General features: G+C 46.3%; 1 protein-coding gene across 2 annotated transcripts in view; it reads left to right on the forward strand.

Moving 5' to 3' along the window:
- Positions 1–25411, forward strand: part of Efcab6 (EF-hand calcium binding domain 6) — a 187472-nt gene that overhangs the window by 18290 nt on the left and 143771 nt on the right. For both annotated transcript variants that reach the window (XM_050130560.1, XM_050130566.1), the window contains 2 exons: positions 6965–7176; positions 19699–19787. In XM_050130560.1, coding sequence (XP_049986517.1) covers positions 6965–7176; positions 19699–19787 — 301 coding nt within the window. The remainder of the gene's footprint in view (positions 1–6964; positions 7177–19698; positions 19788–25411) is intronic.

The raw sequence follows: 25411 nt of genomic DNA on the forward strand, positions 1-25411 counted from the left end.
CTTATGATCCTCCTGCCACCACTTCCCAAGCCCTAGGATCATAGGCTTAAACCACCACACCAGATTGACGTGGTGTTGGGGATGGAACCCAGGGCCTCATGCATGTTAGGCAAGCTCATATCCCGCCCTGCACTCATTGTACATTGGCTGTCACTTGCTAAGACCATCCCTTCCTTGTTGCATTTTACCTGTTGGATAGCCACCGGGAAGCCCATCACATGCTGCAGAAGTTTGCTATTCTCCTGCCCCCTCTTCTGCTTGTGTCTGCATTTTGGAATTAAGAGAAAGCAGCTACAAGTACATATTTTCAGAGTGGTCTTTTGTGAAGATGGGAGTCGTTAAGCCATTTGGATTCTTCATTTGGTTTAAAAGCAACAGAATTTGACTTAATATTTTCCAAAATTATGTATCTTTAGGCCTCATTTCCTCCTTAATACATTTGTCACTTACAAACATTTTTTGAGCACTGTTGATAGGTGCTGAGGACAGAGTTGGGTCTGCTGAAAGGCCAGGCCTGCTGGAATGCAGCCAGAGAAGGCAATGAGGCAAACTGAACACTGACACTGAGGTGTGCACACAGCAGCGAGGGCTCAAGAAGGAACTCTAAGGATGCAGGATGGAGCTGGGGGAGGGAACCGTGCAGGACAAACGGGTGTGCCTATAAGCAGGGACAGGCACTGATCTCAGTGGACACATGCTTGTTGGTAGTTGGTGAGACTTTACTCAATGGTCCTGTGCGTCTACTAGTGAGCCTGGGGATACAGGCTTGACATCTGATGGCCACCTGTGTACCCTAACTTGGGGTTGTTAAGGTAGTTTCTGATGAAAAAAAAAATGACATAGTAAAATGTAGAGCTGTTCCAGCTCATAGCTTCATGTCTGCAGAGCAATGCAAGGGGCGGTCCTAGTATACTTGACAAGCCTGACAGAGCAAAGGAAACTAGTGTGAAGGGGGCTACCCTCTCCCAGAGTTCTAAAACACTGCAGAAAGACCCCCCCAGAAGCTGGTATACATGTTCTCCCCCCAAAGAATATCACAGGCGTTCATTGGTAAATTTCCCATCAGAATATCATCTTGTAAGATCTTGTGCACTAACAGAAGTAATTACATTTATGGTATTTATTTATTTATTTGGAGGCAGGGTTTCTCTATGTAGCCTTGGCTGTCCTGGAACTCACTTTGTAGACCAGGCTGACCTCAAACTCACAGAGATCAGCCTGCCTCTGCCTCCTCAGTACTGGGATTAAAGGCGTGCACCATCACTGCCCAGCTTATATTTATGTTTTAATTACATTTCTTTTTTTAAAGTGTGTATGTGTGCTCATAATGTCAGTGCCTGCGCACATACAGGCGGAACAACTTTGGATGTCGGTCCTTGCCTTCCACCTTATTTGAGGCAGGGTCCTTCTTCCCTGCTGCATAGGCCAGGCTAGCTTGGCTGCAAGTGTCTTAGGATTGTGTCTCTGTGTCTGTGTCTTAGTGTCATGGGCATGCTGGGGTTATAGGTATCTGCCCCTGCCTTCAGTGTCACATGGGTTTTGGGCGCCAAACTCTGGTCATGATGTTTGCGTGGCAAGCTTTGTCCACAGAGCCATTGGTCTCCTAAGCCCCTAATGACATTTGCTCAATAGTGATTTAAATTCCCGTTCTCAGGTTTACCAGCTGTGCATTTTTGCCCCGTGAGTTGTCTGTTCTTTCAGTTGCCCGTTTCCATACAGTGGTTTGATCTTTATTACTAGTAGGCATAAGTTTCCTTTGGATGGACCCGTGCTCCTCGATCTGCTTTTGCCTCAAGTGTGTTTCTTCTTTATCATTTGCTTTTCATGTTGGCCAGTTACATTAAAATATTTATGGAAGTGTTTTGTCTTTTTAAAAGTTATTTCTGGGGCTGGAGAGATGGATCAACTGTTAAGAGCACTTGGGTTTGGTTCCCAGCTCCCACATGACAGCTCACAACCGTGGTAACTACAGAGGATACAATGCCTTCTTCTGATCTCCACAGGCACCAGGCATCCATATGGTACACATATACACAGGCAAAATGCTCACACATAAAATATAATGAATGAATCTAAATTCTTTCTATAGCTATGTCTACAGGGGTGGGGAGACTGCTCAGTTGGTAAAGTGCCTCTGAGCAGGTGTGAGGGCCAGGAATTTGGTCCCCGCAACCTAGTGAAAAAGCCAGGCATCATGGTGTTTGCCTGGAATCTAAGCACAAGGGAGGCAGAAACAGATAGATCCCTGGAGACCAATGACCAGCCAGCCAGCCTTGTTCAGTTGCTGAACTCTAGGCCAAGTGTATGACCCTGCTTCAAAAACTAGAGTGGAAAGTGATAGAGAAGGATGCTTGAGTTGGCTTCTGGCCTCCACACACAGGTATATACATGTGCCAAAAGCACCCGAGTACGTGTGTAAAAGTACCTGCACAATTCGCTTATATACGCACGTGTGTCTGGCATCACCACGCTCCCCTCCCAGTGTACACCATCGCCTGCTCAGCACTGTTGCCCATGTTGTCTATGAATGCACGTGGATTGGGAGATGTAGCTCTGTAACTTGTACAAGCAGATAATACCAAATAAGTATAATTACCACAATGTACCCTTTTTCTTTAAAAAAAAAAAAGGTTTTATCTGGGGCTGGAGCAATGACGCAGCCATTAAGAGCACTTGCTGCTCTTGCGGAGGACTTGAATTCTAATTCCAGCACCACATCAAGTAGCTCATAATGGCTTGCAACTCCAGCTCCGGGGAATCTGGTGCCTTCTTTTGGCCTTTGAGGGCACTACACACAGGTGGCACACAAGCATTCACACACACACACACACACACACACACACACACACACACACACACACACACACACACCAGATGAAAATAGTAAGTTAAAAGTTGATCTTTTCTTTTGTCTTCACACTCACTGGTTCCTTCATTCCACGTAGTCTGCAGCTAAGCCAAGCTCATGAGCTGCCAGCTGGGTCTCCAGGGGCCATCTCCTGCATTGCAGCCCTCCTGGATTGAGGTCGTGGTGGCAGGGTAGGATGTCCAGCTCTACCAACAGCTTCTGTATGTGCTGGGACATCCTCTTACTCCTTTGCTGTCTTAGGGTTTCTATTGCTGTGAAAGACACCATGAACACGGCAACTCTTATAAAGGAAAACTGTTTAGTCATGGTAGCTCGCTCACAGTTCAGAGGTAAAGTCCATTCTCATCAGGGTGTGAAGCAAGGCAGCGTGCAGGCAGACATGGTGTGGAGACAGTGTGAGAATCCTACACCTACTTGCTGGCAGCAGGAAGTGATCTGAACACCGGGTGTGGTTTGAGCATAGATGAGACCTCAAAATCCACCTCCACAGTGACACACTTCCTCCAACAAGGCCACACCCACTCCAAAAAAGCTACCCCTCTACTAGTGCTATTCCTTATGGGGGGCATTTTCTTCCAAACCACCACAGTTGCCTTGCCTTGAACCTGCAGCAGGCCCCTGATAGTCCATGGCCAGAGACTCCTTGTGTTCCATATGGATTTACCTTGCTTCTGCCCCCCTGTAGCCTTGGGAGAATAGCTGCCTGAGCTGGGGGAGACCTAAAGTGCTAGGGTGCTATTGCATATTTCTCTGTCTCCTGCCCAGCTGCTCCTCACATGTAGTTGACCAAGACCCCAGGATTATTGTCTGTCTACTACTACATGTGGCTACTGAACATGGGGTTGTTTTCTTCTCAGGCTGTCTATGCTGTGTCTGTTCCTTCCTCTCTGCAGAGAGAAGGCACTGTGTTTCTGGGCTATTGAGGACCAGCTTGTCCTTGGTGATATCTGGTTTCTGTTGCATCTTCCAGTCTTGGCTTTGTCTGAAACTGTGCATCTTCTTAACTCCTCTTGCTTTCTGTCGTGGTAGGGCTGGAGGGGCTGTCTGCTGTCTGCTGTCTGCTGTCTGCTGTCTGCTGTCTGCTGTCTGTCACTCTCCAGTCCCTAAACCGGCGATGCTCGTCCAGCATCAGTTGGTTCTTCCTGCAGCAGTTGAGGAGGCTTGGGTCTGCCTTTCACTTCTGGTCTGAGGGGCCGCATCGGGCTTGTGACTGCAGTGCCGCATCGGGCTTGTGACTGGGGGGCTGCATCGGGCTTGTGACTGAGGTGCTGCATCGGGCTTGTGAAACCAAAAGCTGCTCTCAAGTGAATTCCACACAGTTCCCAGTTAATGCTGTCTGCTGCCTTTAAATCACAATTCCGAGTGCCAAGTTGGGGCTTCTTGGAAAGCAATTAAAAATACACGAAAAGTCTGAGAAGAGATCCCAGAGTGGAAGCGTGAATGCGAAGAGGGTCCCCTATGACACCCGGCGGGCCAAGGAATTGCTGCACACTCTAGCTGATTCCCACCACACAGCTCCTCTGTGGGAACCAGCTGCTGCCGAGAGTCTCAGCGGCTGGAAGAGGAGACGGGAGCGTGGAAAGACTCCTGCTTTCCTGCGAATCCGTAGGGGTCTGATGGCAAGTTCTGGAGCCTTCCTCTGCCTTCAGACTCTGTGTTTGTTCCCGTCTTCACTGGGTCTCCCCTGGTTCTATGTCCTGGAATGTCACATGTAAGCAAGCAATCTGTACCCCGTTCCACGCTGATTTCCCCACTAGGCTCCAGGGAACATATCCGCTGCTTGGCTGGCTTTCTGTTTGCACCTTGGTTGCAGACACCTTACACAGGCTCCACAAGGTCCCTTGCCCCAGTGGCACCATCGTTGGCCTAGATCCTCACATTGAGCATGAAGGCAGGGTCCTGATCTGCTTCTTCAGACTCTGCTTGTCCCCAGGCCACACAGTCTGCAGGAGAGTCAGCAGACCATGTCTTCATTTGTCAGTCCGTGGTCCACATCCAAGGTGGTACCAGGGTCGAGCCACACCCAGTTCCCAATGGGCTTGATGCATGGCATCTCTGAACCTCTTCTCTTGTTTCTTGTCCCTGGAGTCCATTCTCTGTAGTGGCCAGGATGAGGTATTGCTGTTGCTTCCCTCATCATCTCTGGGCCTTCTTCTTGCATTTTAAGAAAACCTTGGGTCGGATGGTAGTGGCACACACCTTTAATCCCAGCACTTGGGAGGCAGAGGCAGGTGGATCTCTGAGTTCGGGGCCAGCCTGGTCTACAGAGTGAGTTCCATGACAGTCAGGGTAGTTACACAGAGAAACCCTGTCTCAAAACCAAACCCAAGTAAAACAAAACCCTGATCCTTTGTCCAGGTGCTTGAAGCTGACCTGCAGATATCTTCCCCATCCCAACCCTGGCTCTTCCTACGTCCCTCACAGCCACCCTGGTCTCTGTTCCCTTAGACAGACTTAGGTTGCTCCTACATAGAGCTCTTACAGAGTTGCTCTGGTCCATGTTTGGAATGTAGTCACCTCTGCTAGCTAGCTGGCTGCCTCATTTCTGACATTCTGATCTTGGCTCCCAAGCTCCCTGGGGAGGGATCCTGGACTGCCCAGCTAGACTAGGCCATGGTGCCACCTTCCTACACTCTGCTGGTCTCTTGCCATCCTTGCTACACTCACTACTATCTGTCATCACCCTTTGACATACTGGCTGCCTTCCCCTTGTCTGTCTTGTCCCCTCCAGATGGTAGGCAGATCCTGTCGCCTACTGCAGTGTTCTTGGCACCAGGAACAAGGGCTGCCAGTGATAGGTGTCTGGTCAGTTGCTCTGGATTGGTAAATCCCATTTCCACAAAATTGGGGTTTCCCACATAACCCTCCTTACCTCCCCATCCCCCTATGCTTCCTATGATACAGGCTTCTGGTTCCCACATGCCTTGCCCTACCCCAAGCTCTCTGATTTGGTCTTCAAGAGGACATGCACATATTAGACACTCCACACTGGACTCAGGAATTCTCTCTGTAGCCTGTCTTTCACTGCCCCAGGTGTAGTTTGCAGGGGATGAAACCCCCAACACAGTATCTTTAAAGAATGACAGTTACATCTCACCCATGGTGCCACTGGTCACAGGCACAGGTGTGGCCGATGCTGTACACAAGCAGGTGCTGAAGAAAACTCCTTCCCATTCTTGATGGGAGGAGCCACAATGTGACTGTGGTGGTTAGTTTGTTAACCTGACACAGTCAGGAATCTCCTGGGTTGGGGGGCGTGGCTTCAGAGGCGCTGTCTGGATTGATTGGCCTGTGGACATGCGGTGAGGGATTTTCTTAATGGGATCACTGGAAGACCCACACTGAATGTGGGCAGCACCATTTCAAGGGTGAGGCCCTGAGCTGCCTGTAAAGGGGAGGGAGCCGAATACAGCATGGGCATCAATCTGTTGCTGCCTGCTCTTGACTGGATGGGTGCACCACCACTACCTGGTAGCTCTAGGTTTAACAAGAGGCCATGTCTCAAAAAATAAGGTGGAGCAGATAATGAAGACACCCGTGTTGGCTTCTGGCCTCCACATCTGCATGTTCTTTCATGAGCACTCACATGAACACGTGAGTATTCACACACACAGTAAAGCGTCACTGAAGACTGTTGAGGTGGTTCAGCAGGTAAAGGCACTTTGCTGTCAAGCTTGGTGACTTGCGTTTGGTAAATGGGACCCACATGGTGGAAAGAGAGAACCCACTCCCCCATGCTGTCCTCTGATCTCCACATGCATGCTATGGCATTCCTTCAGCCACATACATAAGAATACACGCACACACACACACACACGCAATAATTGTAAAAGTAAAGATTGATCTATAAGATACGTTTCTTCCACTCCTCAAGAATTCTTCTCATATCTCATGTCCTTGTAGGCAAGAGCACCTTTGCTTCTTTCCCTTATGGGTGTGATCCTGGGCTAACCAACTTCCAGAGGTGAAAACTCGGCTGTCCTTGCTGAGGCATTAGCTGAGCAGAGACATGAAAATGAGAGAGGAAGCTGAGCTCTGCAGTCTGTTGCATCCTGGTCTAAGCACGCTCACTAGATGTTTCTGTCTCACCCACAGCCACACCTGTTGCCAACCCAGTCCTTTCCTCCTCAGACGTTGAACGGATTCTGTCTCAAAAGCTCTCCAACAAAAGGGATGAAATGAAAAAGGTCTTCCAGGTTCTCGACTCGACCCACAGCCAGACGGTGACGAAGGGGGATCTGAAGCGCGCCATCACGGCCTTTCTCATGCCTCTCACAAGAGAGCAGTTCCAGGACTTGCTGGCGCAGGTAGGATGAGCGACACTCAGTATGGGCTGTTCTGGAGAAGCCAAGGGGCTGGCTGAGGAAAACGTGACGGCCTATATGAGCGACTGGGGCTGTGATCACTGTTCATCAGTCACTTGAGTTCCTGCCAGTTTGGATGATATGAGCAGCGTTCACTTGCTCATATTTTGCACACAAAAGTGTGCCTGTCATTTTCTTCCTTAAAAACTTCTATATAGAAGTATTAGGTCAATTTATGTATATGTAGAGATTTGTTTGTTTGCTAACTTATTTTTTTTTTTTTGAGATAAGATCTCACTTTGTAGCTCCTGGAACTCACAATGTGGCTCATGGAAGCCTTGAACTTATAGAGATCTACCTGCCCCTTCCTCTGCCTCCCAAGTGCTGGGATTAAAGGTGTGCACCCCTATGACCAGCTTAATTTTTTTTGGTATGTTTGTATGTGTGGGGGTATGTGCATATGGATGCAGTACATGCAGAGGTCTGAAGAGGGCACCAGATTCCTTGTGGCTTATAAGCCACCAGATGTGGGTACTGGAAGCAAAATTGGGGTTCTCTACAAGAGAATGTTATTAAGTTCTGAGCTGTTGCTCTAGTCTCTCAATTTGTATTTTAGAACATAATATCTCAGCACTTGTTCTCACATCAAAATTTATGATGCTTCCCAGAGAGTCTCTGGGTTAGTCATCTGGGCTCAACTCCTGGGTGGGGATGTTGTGAACATCTGGATGTGGTGCTGCTGCTGTGCAAACTTGAGGATCCCAGTTTGGGGCTCCAGACCCACTTTAAACTGGCACAGTAGTATGCATCTGTCACCAGTGCTGGGGATGAGGAGGGGATGGGGACAGGCAGATCTATAACCAGCAATGATAGAGGAGGAAAGCCACTGTTGCCTTCTGACCTCTGTGTGTGCACTCCTTTCCACACGTATATGCACACATACACACAATGAGTGCACAAATGTCCACACACAATAAATAGTGTAACTTAAAGAATTTAAGAAACAAGGGCAAGTTAAGGAGCATCTATGATATGCTGGAATCGGGTGGGGGGCAGGACACGCACTAAGGCCTGACTCCTTCCTACCCTTGAGGAGCTCCCGACTCAGGAGATACGGAGTTTAACAAGGACTGTGGCAAGGATCATTAAAGCATACAGACTCTCTTTTCTGAGGTTGGAACTCCAGGAAGACTGTCTGGGAGGGACATTTAACGTTTCTTCTGTTGAGTTTGGAGTAGATATTAGTGAAATGATAAAGGAAGGTCATAATGCACAGGCAGAGGGGACAGCCTGTTCTCACAGGCTGTAGGGAGGTGGAGAGGCTGTGTAACTGGTATAATGCCAGGGCCTGGGGAGGGATGTGAATGGTGAGGGTCCTTGGGCCAATCACTGGTCTATCCCAGCCAGGGGAGTGGAAAGAGTAAGGATTTCTGGTACAGCCCATAGGGAAAAGGACATAAATCTGGTAGGGATTCAACATTAGTAAGTCTGTGAGCATCCTAGCAACTACAAGAATGGAAAATTCAACTGGGACATCAGTAGCATTCTTTCCAGCATGAGAGTCAAACTTGTGCACACATGTGCACACATGCGTGTAATCACGCTTTGCCTCTTCATTCTTAATCATGGTCTGGCTTCATGCTATGGTAGTGCTTTTAGAGGCCTATTTTATGTTAGAATTTGACGTGTGCACCACCTCAGGCTAATTTGCATGTAACTGACCTGGGATAAAGTGTTATGAACACAGCTGTCCAGTGGATGGCAGATGTCACCCAGTTCTCGTGTTAACTCCAGGAGTTCATCACATTTCTTCCGTGTAGTGGAATACATGGTGACCCCAGAACTAGGGAAGTTAAAGCAGGTGGATTTCAAACTCCAGGCTAGTCTCGGCTACATAACAATTTGGAAGCCAACTTGGACAACCTAGTGAAGCCCTGGCCTCAAGACAACACCTGTATTCTGGATTTTTTTTTTCCTGTGCAAATCACATTGTTCTTTAGGCGTTCCCCTCTGTTCAGCTTTGTTTTTCTGGAGTTCTCAACCATGTTTAATCAAATATAATTTTAATCCCATCCTCTCCCTTTTGGGCATTTGGTATTGCTCTGTGGGGTCCCACGTTTCTCTGTTTTAGAAACATCATATTCTATGTACTTTTAAGATTAGATATCAGGTATCTATCTATCCCCAAACCTACTGGGTTTTTCATGTTCTTTCTGTGTTGTTATTGGTCCATCATCCCCTAAGCCTGCAACTTTAGACTTTTTTAAATTAACATCTGGAATTTCATTTGGTTCCCCTGTTTGCTTGTTTAGATGTCCCCCTTCTGTTTGTCTCTTTCTTCCTTAAACACCGCTGAGACTGCTGCTCTCAGGTCCTTGCCTGGTACACACAATACGCTGCTTATCCCTGCGTTGGCTCTCACAACGGTCTTTTCTTTTGAAAAGGTCTGCTTTCATGGCTGTTCATATTTGAGTTTGTTTGGGTAATGACACATACCAGATTGGTCCAGTGAAATAATGTGTGCGCCATATAGATAAATTTCCAGCAGTCACCTCAGAAGGTGAATAATAGAGTAAATGAATTGTTTCTTATTTGTGTGTGTGTGTGTGTGTGTGTGTGTGTGTGTGTGTATACACGACATGGCATACATGCGGAGGTCAGAGAACAGCTGTGGGAATCAGTTCTCTCCTACCAAATGGATCCCAGAAATTGAACTCAGGTTGTCAGTCTTGAAAGCAAGCCTGAAAGCAAGCCCCCCCTACCTCCCGAGACATCTGCTGGCCCAGGAATTAATTTTAATGATAGTTTTATTCAATCATGAATGTTCAAATACTATTGCATTTAATGCTGTCACTGTTGAAATGCCCAGTACTTTACCTTTTCATGTCTGAAGTCTTTAAACATGGTGAGCACACACACAGACAGCTTCTGCATCTTCATTGGAAATACTTGATCTGACTGTGAGCCCGTGAAACGTCTGCTTGAAACATAAGATTCACATCCCCAGCTTTTTAAAAACACACTTAGACATTTTTCAATAATAGAATCAGTATAATTTTGAAATTTATGTTAATTAACACTGAATAAAGTGAAAAACAGTTAATCTCCTGTATTGGCCACATCTCTAGAGCTTAGCAGCCACATATGTGGAGAGGCTTTTTCCTTTGGGCCACCAGCCAGCTCCCAAGTCATGACACGGAGACTTATTATTAGTTCTAAATGCTCAGCCTAGCTTGGACTCGTTTCTGGCTAGCTCTTTTAACTTAAATTAACCTGTTTCTCTTTGTCTACCTTTTGCCTTGGGTCTTTTTACCTTTCTTTCTTCTGAATATCTTACTTTCACTGCTTCTTCTGCCTGGCTGTCTGGTGGCTGCCTGGCTTCTTGCCCCGGGGTTTCCTTCTTTCCTTCCTCCTCCTACTTTATTCTCTTTGCCTGTCAGAGAGACTATCTCTTCTCTGCCCAGCTATTGGCCATTCAGCCCTTTATGAGACCAAGGGTGCCTTAGGCAGCAAGGTGAAACAAATGCAATGCATCTTTACATAATTAGACACACCTCCTAACATCATTAAACAAATGCCACATCACCAAATGTAACACACCTTTACACAGTTAAAGTAATATTCCACACATAAATGAATGTAACACATCTTTGCCTGGTGAAACGAATAGCCCACAACACACATGACTCCAGTCATGGGTGTGAATGCTGTGGAGCCTCTGGCTGTCCCTCTGAAGACACTTCATTTTCATAGACAGCTAACTATAAACTCCATCTTGCCTGCAGAGGTCAGAACTCACCTCTTAGTTTAGATCTTTTGTGTTTAGCTACGCTGCTTTGACTCTTGTACACATGTGGTTCCCTGAAGTTGGCTAGACACTCGGGCAGAGCTTATAGCACCAGAAGGTGGGTGTCTCTCCCACCCCCTTCTCATGGTTCTGTGGTTGTTCTTGCTTCTGCATATTAGTCCCCCTAGGCCAGATACAGAGTTCTCTTACTCTTTTAAAATATACTATTAATTATTTGAGAGTTTATATATAATATGTATAACGTATTTTGAGAATATCTATCCCAACTTCTCTCCTAACTCCTCCCAGACCCACCAACCCCCTCCCAACTTTATGTCCTCTTGTCTTCTTTGAATAGCCCACTAAGTCTGTTTTATGCTGTCCACATACTCCTGGTCATTCACTGAAGCATGGTTGACCTACTACTAAAAGCAATATCCTTAAGAAAAACTGTCTCTCCCTGTCCCAGCTGCCATAAACTGCTCCTAGCTCCTCAGCTGGGGGTGGGCTCATGAGGCCCATCCTCCTCTGTGCTACGATGTTGACTGGCTCGATATTGCACAGACATTGTACAGTCCATCACAGCCGCTGTGAGCTCTCAAGTGCAGTGGTCCTGGCCTGCTCCGAAGGCATTGTTCTGCTCTGGTCCTCCCAACCTCTGGCTCTTATGAACTTTCTATCTGTCACTGTTTCCATGGTGGTCTTTTTAATTTTTTTTATTAAATTTACATACCAACCACAGCTCCCCATCACTCACTCTCCCCAGCCCCCTATCCACTCTTCAGAAAGAGTAAGGCCTCCCATAGGGAATCAACAAAGTCTGACACATCAAGTTGAGGTAGTACCAAGCCTCTCCCCCCAGCATCAAGACTGAACAAGGCATCCACCATAAAGAATGGACTCCAAAAAGTCAGCTCATGCTTCAGAGACAGATCCTGGTCCCACACAGTGCCAAAAATCCAATGAAACCCCAGCCTTGTTCTGCTACGTGGACAGCATCATCTACCCACAAATTAGTGCAGTTCCAGAGCTCTCCAGAGAAGCTTCTCTGTGCAGTGGACGAGGCAGAAACTCACAATTGGTCAAGTGGAGAGAGGAAGGACATTGGAGTGTTCGTTCACAAAAGAAACACCTATACTACACACACATACATCATACATATGCACACACACAAGCTTATACATACACGTATTTGTACAATATAAACTTACACACACACACACACACACACGCTCATGCATGCAGCTTAAAGACCATTGTGCAAAAGCTGGGGAGCCTGAAGCTAAATACCACTGAGAACTGGAAGAAGCTGTCCTGCTACCTGCCCCTTTAAGATTTCAACTCCCTCTAAAACCTGCTCTCTCCTGATTTTCCCCCCAGAATTATATCAGTCTATCACTGTCACAGCCTTGTGTTTTCAAAGCAAAGTCATAGACAAGTTGGGTGTAGAACTCAGAGAACGCCTTTTTCCCAAGCCATTTGAGGAAAAGCTCTTTGTTACCTGCAGGTGCTGTAGTGTAGATTTCCTTTAAACCAAGGTGTTGCCTCCTATCAGCCACAGCCCAGCTGTTCAAGTGGAGACTCCCTTGCCTCATGATGCCCAGCTCAACCCCAGAGTCCCATGCCTTTGCCCCACACCCACCTTGCAGGCCTAGGTTACAGTCAGACTCTGCCCTTGATTTGGGTAACAGTTCATCACTGTCAGTCTGGCACAGTTCCCCCATCTTTCCCTGGCTTTACATTCTGCGGCCACAGAAGATTCCATGTGGGTTTACCTGGGGTTTCCTTGGGAGCAGGTGTTGGCAGCATCTCTGGTGGGACACATCTCTGTGGGTGTATCCCAGCAGTGACCTTGAGCTCTTCTCGGGTCACACTTCATTCCTGTGTGTCCCGGAGCTGCCGACACTTGCCTTGGCCACTTCACAAAGGGAGATCTGTCAGACCTTCTGGGGTGTGCACTTTGTAGTTAATATTCCATGAGGGAAACTTTGCGATTAGTAAATATTCCGTTTTTCATCTGACTTTCAATCTGTTCGCCCACTGTTTCCATATTTGCGGAGACTGGAGGTCTCTAGTAAGTGGGTTAGGAATTCATTATTTATTCACTTTGGTGTTTAACTCATCCCTGTGCAGCCAGCAGCAGCCCCTCTAGTGTGCTTCCCCAGCCTTGGACACAACTCTATTACTCCTTGAGGACTTGTTTGCCTTCTAAGACAGACCAACCTTTTCTGGAGCCACCACCTGCTCTCCAGAGCTTGGCTCACCCTGGTTGGATGAAGGGTTTAGGTGGAGGGCGGCTCCCATTGTTGGGAGGCCATCCCTGGAGCCTTCCTGGTGGGCAGAGTTCTAGGAGTTCATTGGTTCACACACATGGCTCTCTGCATTCACATTCCGCCCATTTCTGGGTGATCACACAAAGCCCATGGTTCAAGACAATTGTCTCCTGTTTTCCCCAGTGTTCCAGGGGTGGCTACCTCTCCTTTCCCAGGAATGTAGCTGCCTGCTCAGTGAGTGCGATGTCTGGACTCTGCCATCCTTAGCATGTTTTCTTGACCAGCCTTCCTGTTGCATGACTCCTCTCCCCAGTACCTCCTCTTGTATTTGGAGGCCGCCTGGCATTTGCTCAGGATCTTCCTGCAGTAACATGGCAGCAGAGGACGTCACAGGCTGAGCCAGAGTGCCCGAGTCAGAGAGAGACATTTGTGGATGTTGTTGCCGTGAACATTGACTCACCAGGGTTTGTATGGACAGAGACTCTCACTCTCTTGGGGACCTGCTGAGGGTGGAGTGGCTATTACATGGGACTATTTCTGACTTAAGAAGACTATTTACCCTTGTAACACTGGGAAGACACTTTATACCAAGTGGAGAATTAAAATATAATCTCTAGCCAGGCGATGTTGTTGTATGCCTTGAATTCCAGCATCCAAGAGGCAGAGGCAGGTGGATTTCTCTGAGTTCAAGGACAGACTTGAACTGATCCGGGTTCCTACAAGTGAGTTCCAGGAACTCACAGAGTGAATTCCAGGACTACCCAAAGAAACCCTGTCTTGAAACAAACAGACAAACAAAAAAATCCCTACTATGTCCTTACAGCTATGGTCTGATATCAGTTGACCGTGGTGACAACCTCCCCAAGCTAAACAGCTGTGCAGGAGAAGAAATACAGAAACCATGACATGTAACGTCATTTTTAGAAGAAGGTACTGGGAACTGGAGACTTTTTAAACAACAGTTCTTGGCTCTTTTTCCAACACCAGGCATGCTTCCTCAGGGCCTGGAGCCTCTGGATCTGTGGTCAGTTTTGGGGGCCACGGTTGCCTTGGCGGAGCAACTGATTAGTTCATGGGTGACACCCTCCTTCCTCAGTCGGTAGCCCAACCAGAAATGTACAAAAACAAGAAAGGTTTTATAGTAATTTGCCCTAGCAATTAGAATAGAGCTTTCCAGAAGCCATCTACACTCTAGTGTTCACTGGAGAGCCACATCAGGATGCTTTAGTGTTGGGGCACCGTAGACTTTGCTGTGGCCTGCTCTGTACCATTGTTTCCATTAAGAGTCTCCGAGTACTGACATGGACCCCTTTCTCTTCCTGTGTGTGTGCATGCATGTGTGTATGTGGATGCCAGAGGTCAACTTTGAATGTTTTTCCATTGCTCCCCATCTTATTTTTGGAGACAGGATCTCTCACTGAACCTAGAGCTCACTGATTGGGTAGATTGGTTGGTCCCCAAGTCCCACTATTTATGTGTCTCTCTTCACCGTCAGCATGGGGTTACAGGTACATGCTTCCTTGCCTCGTATTTCCATAGGTGTGTGGGATGTGATCTCAGGTCTTCTTGTTTGTACAGCGTTTTACCCTGTCAGCCATCTCCCCAGCCTAGTCGTAGATCATTTAAAAAGTAAATGTCTTGTGAGAAAATGGATTTCAGAGAGCTAAGTTGTGGTTTGGCCCTGTGGTATTCTAAGTTGTAGACCAAGGTTATGGGAACACTCAGTGGTAGATACAGATTGTGAAACTCCTCCTTCTGCAGCCCCGATCCAGCACCAGAACTTGCTTCCTGAAGTCCACATGTTTGCCTACGTGTGTGCCTGTTTATTGGCTGCAATCTGGCAAATGTCTTCTCATTCTTTTTCAACTTATATATGTGTGCATGTGTATGTGTGTATATATACGTGTGTTCATGTGCATATGGAGATCAGAAGAGAATGTCAAATGTTTCTCAGGACTGTCCACCGTGTTTTTGAGACAGGCTTGCTCATTGCCCTGGAACTTACCACATAGGCCAGGCTGCGTGACAGTGAACCCCAGGGATCCTCCTGTCTCTACCTCCCCAGCACTGGGATTATAAGTACATGTCGGACTCTCAGATTTTTTTTAATTGCTTTATAAACAATACCATTCAAAATTTCCACCTCCTCCCCTCCTCCCATTTTCCTCCCGTGCCCCCCAGTCCTAAGAGAGGGCAGGGTACCCTGCCCTGTGGGAAGTCCAAGGCCCTCCCCCCTCCATCCAGGCCTAGGAAGGTATGCATTCAAACAGACTAGGATCCCAAAAAGCCAGTACATGCAGTAGAATCAAATCCCAGTGCCATTATCATTGGCTTCTCAGTCAGCCCCCATTGTCAGCCACATTCAGAGAGTCCGGTTTGATCACATGCTCCATCAGTCCCAGTCCAGCCGGCCTTGGTGAGCTCCCATTAGATCAGTCACACTGTCTCAGTGGGTGGATCAACCCCTCGCGGTCCTGACTTTCTTGCTCATCTTCTTTCTCCTTCTGCCCTTTCCCATAGCCACACTGATGAATATCTTGAATATCGCCATAGAACCTTTATCCGGCAATGGATGGAGATAGAGACAGACACCCATATCGGAGCACTGGACTGAGCTCCCAAGGTCCAGTTGAAGGACTCTCAGATTTTTAAATGTGGCTTCTGGGGATTAAACTCAGGTCCTTTACTGACTGAGCCGTCCCTCCAGGTCCCCATTCTCTTTTATCTCATCACTGAGAACAGCCAGTCTTGAGCCACACATTGGACCTGTTCTTGCCCATCTTTTTGTCATGTTAGGAACACTTCTGAGCACCTGCTACTACCGTGTCTTCTGAAATGCGTACATACCACCAGACGTGGGAGTCACAGGTGCCATTTGCAGGAAAAGCTTCTCCAGAGACGTATCATAAGCCAGCATCCCTCTGGCCTCATTTCCTAATTACACATGTTTTAAATGGGGAAGAAAAATTCATCCTTTGGGGGAACATTGAGATATTGGGCTTTGAGGCTGATACTTCCAGGCTAAGTAAATATCAGTTCAGTTGTGCAGACTTGGGGTTCATTAGGTGTGAGGGATAGTACATTATGTGAACCTGTATGAGACTTATTATAAAATATTTATATTGATCATATTCTTATGTTTATTTAGATTCAAAATCTGTTATCCTTTAATAATTACCTTCATTTAAAAAATTAGTTTTGTATTGGAATTAATTCTGAATCTTCAGAAAATCTTCCTTAAGAATGATACTAAAGCATTTGTGGCACAGTAATCCTATATCCCTTCATTTTGAGTTATCTGTGGCACAAGAGTCCCTTTATTTTCTTCTCCTGAGATCTCAGCTTGTGTGTGTGTGTGTGTGTGTGTATAGGCACATATGCAAACAATATACTCAACATGTACATTGTACGTATTTTTAAAAGATTTATTTATTTTTATTTTATGTGTGTGTTTGCCTCTATGTATGTTTATGCACCATGTATGTGCAGTGCTTGTAGAGGCCAGAAGAGGGCACCATATCCCTTGGAAACCATCTTGTGGGCACTAGGAACCGATCCTAGGTTTTCTAAAAGAGCAGTCAATGCTCTTAACCTCTGAGTCATCGCCTCAGTCTAGTACATATGTTTTTTATTAGTGAAGACTTATGGTACAAACAATGGTCTTGCTATTCCCTATGTGTTTGTAGCTTGCTTTCTTTCTTTCTTTCTTTCTTTCTTTCTTTCTTTCTTTCTTTCTTTCTTTCTTTCTTTCTTTCAACAGGGTTTCTCTGTATAACAGCTCTTGCTGTCCTGGAACTCACTCTGTAGGCCTGGAACTCACAGAGATGCACCTACCTCTGCCTCCCTAGTGCTGGGGTTAAATGCTGCACCGCACCCTGTGCTGTAGCATACTTTAATCATACTCAACTCCATCACTTTTTCATTCCCTTCCCTTTTCCCCAACAGTCTGTTTTTTTACTTTCTTATGTCTTATTTTTACCCTTAATTTAGCCAAAAGGCTGAGAAAGAATGCCTTTTATTTTAAACTTAGACTTGTGTAAGAGAAAGCACGTTTATTATATCTGCCTGAGTCTAACTTACTCCCTTAAACCTCCAGCTCTATCCATTTCCCTGAAATTGACACCATCTCATTCTTCAGGGCTGTTACGTTCCCCACATTTCCACCCTTCATCTGCAGACGGATGCATAGCCGGTTCATCGCTTGGCTGTTGTGAATGGTGTTGTTGTGATAAACATGGGTGTCTAAATATCTCTATGGTGTGCAGATGTAGGGTTCGTCACTGCAGACCCAGGGACAGCTGGGTCTCATGGCAGTCTTGTTCTTAGTTTCGGAAGGGCCCTGCGAATTGGTTTCTGTAATGGCTGCACTAATTTCCATTCCTGCACGGTATGCAGGTCCTATCCCTCAAAGGCCAGCCTTTGTTGCTGTGGTTGGTTGTTTGTTTTCCAAATGACTGGAGTGGGATAGAAACACATTGGAGCTTTAAAAATCAATCATGTCACTTAAGATTTTAATTCTAGTGCTGTGTGTGCACGTGTCTCTCTGTGTGGTTGTATGTCCATGTCAGTGTGCAGGCATGCACATGCAGAGGTCAGAGCATGACATCATGTCTTCCTCCATGGCAGCAGGATCTCGCTGGTCAGGAAACTCACTATGTCAGCTTAGAATTGTTGGCTGGCCAGCTCTCAGTGCTGGGTTTACAGGCATGTATATCCATGCCTTTTCTTTTAAAAAAAATTATTTCTATTATATTTTTTTATATGGGTGCCAAGAATTCAAACACAGGTCCTCGTGTTTGCAGAACAAGCACTGTTACCCACTACATCCCCTGAGGCCCACGTTGTACACTGGATTTGCATTTCCCTGGTAACAAGGGAGGTCAGACATCTTTTCGAGTGTTCCTTAGCCATGCGTATTCTTGAGAACAGTTTGTTCAATTCATTCGCCTGCTTGATGATTATTTGTTCTTTGGCTATTCAGTATAAATTCTGGATCCTAATTTCCTGTCAGATGACCAGTTGGCATAGTTTTTTTCTCATCCTGTGCCTGTTGCTTCACCCTGGTGTTGGTTTCCTCTGCTGAAGAGCTTTGAACTGTGTGCAGTGAGTTCCTGAGCAGTTGGTGTCCTTTTCAGAAAGTCCTTTTCTGTGCCTTGATCTTCAAGCATCTCTCCTGCATTTTCCTCCAGTGGGGTCAGTGTTTCAGGTCTTACATAAATGTCCCTGATGCTTTTTTCTTTACTTTTTTTTTAATGGCACAGGGTGAGTCTGAGATGTAGTTTGGTCTTCAGCCTTTGAGTGTCCAGTGTTTCAGCATCATGAGCCAAGAGTTGGAGCCCGACTTCTCTCTAGTGTATGCTTGGCCCTTCGTTGGGAAAGAGGTGGCTGGAGTGTGTAGCTTTCCTTCTCTGTCCTTCAGTCTGCTCTATCGGTCGACATCTGTGTTTGTGTCAGCACCAGCCTGGTTTTCTTACCAAGGCTCTGTAGTGCAGTTTGGGATCTTTGTGTTTCTGTATGAATTGTAGGGTTTGTTTTGTTTGTTTGTTTCTCCTGTGAAAAAATATCATTGGAATTTTGATGGGAATTGTATTGACTCTGTGGTTTGCTTTCAGCAATGCAGCTGTTTTCATGGGGCTAATTCTTCTGCTCCCTGTGCAAGGGAGGTCATGGATCTTCAACACACTGAAGTGCGTTTTGTTTTCTGGAGAAAGTCTTCAAACACCGAAGAAGCTGACAGTCTCACGGTTCTTTCTGACTTCAGGGTATAGATTTCCTAAAAACAAGACTGACCTCTGGCGTAATCACAGTGCAGTGCCCATCTCAATTGATTTAATCATTTTATTTAATCTATAATTCATATTGGCTCACTTGACCCAATAGTATCCTTTATAGTGAGATGGCTCAGTGGATACAGGTGATTGCCCATAAGCCTGACAGCCTGAGGTCGGTCCCTGGAACCCCGTGTGGGAGAAGAGGAGAACTACTTCCTCCAGCAGACCTCTGACCTCTGCACCTACACTCTGGCATGACACCGCTTCCCCAATAGCTAAATAATTATACTAGAAATATACTAGAAGAATAACTCTTAACAGCCACAGTCTTTCTCTCTTGAAACTAGATGGATGTCTCTGCTCTCCCCTCCGCTTCTAGTACACATAACACATAGGAGATGTTTGTGCAGATTCTGCTTGATTTGTATGTAGATGTTTGGTGAGTTCAGGTCAGGTGTTTGGTAATGTTATACACACATGTTGGCTTTTCCTTGAGCACAGACTGCCTCATACTGCGCTTTCTGAGGACGTGATCAGCTCTGACTCCTGGGAAGGACTCACAAATGTTTACTAATGTGTCGGTTCCCTGAGCAGCTTCGATGTTACAACTTTACACGACACAGAAGCCTGCTCTGTGTCTGTGGCTGGAGCCTCAGTTCTCTAATGCGTTGTCATGCTTCCTGTCTGACCGTAGATCCCACTCACCAGCTCGGGCAACGTGCCATACCTTGAATTCCTGTCCAGGTTCGGTGGAATTGATCTAAATATAAACATTATGAAGAGGTAAGTGGGTTTTTGTCACTCGTATTAACATTTGACATTTGAAGTGATGTATCAGAGTCACAACACAGGCCATTAGAGCCAGTCCTGGTCACACATCTGTATCACTTTCCTCTCTGAGACTGAGACTTGCCATATGTCCCATATGGGCCTTAAACTCGTGATCCTCCTGCCTCAGCCTCCCAAGTGCTGGGACTGCAGCATGCAGCACATGCTCAGCTCATACCTGTGTCTCCATGGAAAATGCATGGGCAGAGCCTGTCCATGTAACGTTTAAGGGTTTAATCCTCAGTCAAAGTTTTATTTAGAAAGAATGAGGCTGTAATAGAACATAAACATAGCAGGTCAAAGTTAGGTTTAAAAATAGCCTGTGTACAATGTATTTTAAATCTGAAAAAAAAAAAAAACAGATTTTAATTTTGAAGATGCTAAGATTCCAGATTTGATATTTGTTGTTTTTGTACATTTTTGTACCATACATTGGGAAGTGACAGTGTTTTGTTGGATGAAGGAAAACAGGATGTTAAAGGTTTTGTAAGGTCACGGCTATGCTTTGTAGTTTTAGTATAAATGTAGGGCTCACTGGCTCATTGTAGACTGTGGGGCCTGCCACATAACCTTCAGTAGCCCTGTCAGCAGGTATGCTTTGGGTTCCAGTTTGTGGCTTAGGAGATACTGTTTTAGTGAGAAAATTACTCACTGCTTATCTGGCTCTGTGAATAAGCCTCACTTTCTGTGGAACTATGCAAACAATTACAATAATTTAATTTGGGGGCTAGAGAGATAACTCAGCAGTATAAAAGCCCTTGTAGCTCTTCCAGAGACTCTGAGTTCAGTTCCCAACACCCATGTCTGGGAGTTTACAACTGACTATAGCTCTGGTTCCTAGGATCCAGTGCCCCCTTCTGGCCTCCATGGGCACTGCACCCATGTGTGCATACCTACATACAGGTGGCACACTCTTCGCACATAAGTAGAAATAAGCCTGATCCTGTGCAGTTAGCGCCTTTCAGTATTGCCTTTATAGAGTCACAGTAGACACCTTGTCCCCTTTCCTCTCCCCCCTGCAGCTTAGGCACAAACATTGCAGCAGGAGGAAGAGGCAATAGAGAGCCTTGGGTGATAGGGAATTGTGGGCAATGCGGGGCACAGGAGATAGGGAGATGGCCCTTAAGACTTCTGCACAGAGTCTTGAACATGCTGAACACTACTGAACTATGTACTTAAAATGGTTCAGTGGTTCTTTTTTTTTAAATGGTGGTAAGAGATTGAGCCCAGAGACCACACACATGCTAGAAGTGCTTTTTCCATGCGACTGTACTCCCAGCCCATGAGAACAAATTTTATGACTTTCTTTTCGTTAAATCATAATTTAAAAACCACTAGTGAAGTAACTCTCTCTGCGGTGACAGATATCAGGCCCTCTCTGTGGTTTGAATGGGTCCCCAGAAATTCACACATTAACCTTAATTTCTTGGTTGGCATTGTTGGGAGTGGGGCCCAATGGAAAGCCTTTGGTTTTGTGGTAAGAACCGGTGGAAAAGGTTGTACTGTGTCCATGATAGTAGGCTCTTGCTCTCATGGGACTAGATCATTTACCTTCAGGAGTGGCTTCTGTGAAGACAGAGGCTCTCGGGATCTCTTTTCCACACGCACCCTCCTGCTCTTCCACTTTCTGCCACCAGCTGAAGGAGTGTGAGGCCCTCACTAGAGACCCCTACCTTGGACCATCCAGTTCTTTAACCAGCTCCTTAACCATGAACCTAAACAATTCTTTCCATTATAAATTGCCCAGTCTTGGGTAACCCATCACAGCACCAGAAACATACCCTTATATAGTCTGTGGCTGGGAGGCCCAAGTGCTCTGTTTGGTGTTGAATAAGTCACAGACTAAGCTGCTACCCGCAGTTGCTCAGAAGAATGACACCTTCCTTTACAGATTCCATATCCACACTCTTGACCCAATCCCACTCCGTTTGTGGGATAGTATCGTTGTGTGTACCATATCCTGTATTTGTATAAAAATACTAAGAATCTGGAAAAACCAAAAGTAAGAGATCTTTTTGCGTATGTCTGATGATTTGAGATGAGAAGGATCCTAAGTTACTTTCCTAACTATAAAAGGTTAAATATTTAAACCAAATTTGAAAGATTTATGACTCACTATGAAGCTGAATTCTCTTGATGGTTGGAGACCATGCATTCTAATTAAGTCTCCTTCTGTGGATATGTGCCACAAACAGCATTTATACGGAACACAAGTAAAATGCTGAATAAAAAGTCAAATATATGTAAATAAGCATTTTAATGTGGTAGTGGTCTGTCAAGAGTGGGGCTCCTTTAGGAGGCCAAAATAAAATGAAAATTGGAGTCCAGAGGAGGATACTTTCCATAGTCAGCTTGGGCTCTTTGGGCTTCGACCAAATCACTGTCCATATGATAGTGAATTCCTATGCTTAGTTTTGCTGTCCATTTGAAGTAAAGAAGACAAGAGGCAAAGCCAAGGGGCCATCACAGGGGGAAACCAAGCAGGAGAGCACGTCCGATAGTGCTGGTGCATGATGGGATGCCGAACACTATAAGTGCAGATTTAGTAGGTTGGTGAAAAGAATGGAATAAACACAGCTGGAGAGAACACTAGTGGACTGGAAGGCAGTTCTGAGGGATGTAGCACAGAAAAACACAGAGGTGCAAAGCAGAGAGAATGGGCACAAGGAACAAAGACTCAGAGGAGACCCGTCCAAGAAGATCTGTCCTCTTTTGCTTTGTGTGCCTCTAACAGAATACACAGCCTGGGTGATTTCTAAGAGTGGAAACCATTTCAGAGAGTTCCAGAGGCCAGGAAGTCCATGAGGGCCCCAGCACCACAGCCTTCTCCATGTGTCTTACTGGAGGAAGGCAAGGGGTGCAAGGACCAGCTACCTCATCATTGATAGGGTCTTCAAGGCCCTACTTTAATACACAAGGCCAAAGTTTGGAGGAAAAAATTCAAACCACAGACATAGAAGGGAAAGAGCACAGGGATAAAAACATAACAGCTGAGACTCTAGCCAGATGAAGGTAAAGAAATGCCTAACTAGTTATATCATGGTGAAATGGCAGGATGTCAGAGAGAGGGCCAGCAAGATGGCTCGGTAGGTAAAGGTACTTGCTGTTAATCCTGATGATCTGAGTTCAGTCCCTAGCACCCTCATGATGAAAGGAGAGAACAGATTCCCACAAGTGTCCTCCACATGTATACTGTGCAAAACAAGTAAACAAATTGGTAAATGTTTAAAAATAAGAGAAATATAAAATCAGTGAGAAAAGTATTCACCAATCTCACAGTTCTCTGCCGTTTGCAAGAACGAGAGTGAGATGTCCCTTGTGGGACACGGTACTGCCCTCTTCTCTTGCCACTGTGTACTCAGCCACTGATGCCAGAATACAATACTCTTAACTGCAGTTGTCTGACTGTGATAGATAGTTTTATGTCATCGTGACACAGCTAAAGTCTTCCTCAGAAGGGGACCTCAATTGAGAAAATGCCTCCGTAAGATGGGGCTTTAGGCAAACCTGTAGGGAATGTTCTTAATTGGTGACTGATAGAGAAGGGCCCAGGCCATTATGGATGGTGACATCCTTGGGCTGGTGGTCCTGGTCTATAGAAAGCAGGCTGAGCAAGTCATGTGAAGCAAGCCAGTAAGCAGCATCCCTCCATGGCCTCTGCATCGGCTCCTGCCTCCAGGTTCCTACTCTGAGTTCTTGTCCTGATTTCCTTCAATGATGAACAATAGTGTGGAAGTGTAACAAATAAACCCTTTTTTTCTCCATTGCTTTTGGTCACGGTCTTGCTTTGGTGCCTGTCCTGGAACTAGCTCTTACAGACCAGGCTGGTCTCGAACTCACAGAGATCTGCTTGCCTCTGCCTCCCAAGTGTTGGGATTAAAGGCGTGCGCCACCACTGCCCGGCTGCTCATGGTGTTTCTTCACAACAATAACAACCCTAGCTAGGACACCAACTTGCAGATTTTTAACCCTATGATGCTGTGTGTCAGGGTGACAAGGAATTGTCTTCTACAGGCCCTTGAATGAGGCTTTGACAGCTGATGGGCTCCTGGGAAGTGACTGGATAATGAGGATTGCCTTCATGGGTGGATTAGCCCAGTATTGGATTTAAATCTGGAGTAGACGGTCAACCTGTGGTTGAGCTTTGGAAGGGGTAGTCTGGTTTGAGGAACAAACTCATGACAGGGGCATTGTGTCCTGGGGGCAGCGTGCCTCTACCCTGGCCCTTCCCTGAAACTGCTCCGTGTTACAAGCTGCCATGGCTGAGCAGACTCTGCTCTACCATTCACTGCCTGGTGCCCGAAACTGCCTGTCAGCCAGGTTAGGGATTTCACCACCACAGGAAGAAATGCAACTAAGGCCATGTGCATCGTGGGCATGCGCAGAGCGCAGAAATCACGTCTCCTCTGAGGTTTGGTCCTTTCTTAGCTAGAGGTATGCAGTGCAGCTGTCTTGTGATGCCAGGGCATGGGGGAGTCGCTGCTCCTGGTCAGCTGGAGCCAAGCCGCTCATGCTCTGAAGCAAGCTGCAATGGCCACTGTGGTGTTATGTGGTGTTTTAATACTTTCCACACCAGGAATTGAGCATCCATGTTGGAAACAGCAGAACCACACGTTTGCCTGCTGTCTTCAGTCCAGTATGTTTCAGCCAGGTCCTGTATGATTTGTTTATACTAGCTTGCATCAACTGAGGAGCATCCTGTGGGCGCTGCTTACCTTCCAATTCCTGGGCTGTAGCAGAAAAACCGCTCAAGTCCCTTACTGTGGCCCCAGCCCTTCCCTCCTGGAAAGATGGTTGTGGAGGACATCTTTATTCCAGCTCATACTCTAGGCCATCGGCCATGCAGAGGAAAGACCACTCAGAAATGACCTTTATCTCTTCTCTCCTGCCCTGGCCACATTATCTGTGCCAGAACTGACCACATGTAAACGTTACCATGGGGGCTCCTGGTGTGCCATGGCAAGCTGACTACAGCGGAGGCAGCAGGGGGAGTGAAGGGACATTCTACCTGTAGATGCCGTTATAACCCAGATGTTTAGGTCTGTGCTGTGTTCAGAATGGGGACTGCTGTCTCCAACATGGATGCTCTGCAATGTGAATAGCGTCACCATTTATCTTTCAGAACACCTGTGCGGTGATTTACTAAAGAGAAATTAGTGTTCTCTCTTTCCTCTGGTGTGTTTATGGGGTGGGTGTATTCAGGAGGACCAGCCAGAGCCTTGCCCATGCTAGGCAAGCTCTTCACTGAACTACATGCCCAGCCAAAATGAGCTAGTGTAACTCCTGTGATTTGCTTCTGGTGGGCATATGGGACACTTTTACGTACAGACTGCACAAAGCGCCCTCTATGCAGTGACAGATCCACATGGCATTGGCACTGTGCTGACTGGATACATTTTAATAGTCTTCCCTGTATAACATCACGCAGATCTCAGTGAAGTCGAAAAAGCATTCTGAGTTCCACCTTTGAAGACTCACCACAGAGTTCTGAGGACGTTTCTGGAGTAGGATCATTATGTCGAAGCTGAATTCCCTACCAGAGAACAGGCCTTGTGGTGTGGCATTGCTTCCCCAGGATG

The sequence above is a fragment of the Alexandromys fortis genome, unplaced genomic scaffold, assembly GCF_014885135.2.
Source record: "Alexandromys fortis isolate MF-2015 unplaced genomic scaffold, M_Fortis_MF-2015_v1.1 scaffold_28, whole genome shotgun sequence".
In the NCBI taxonomy this organism is placed as follows: Eukaryota; Metazoa; Chordata; class Mammalia; order Rodentia; family Cricetidae; genus Alexandromys; species Alexandromys fortis.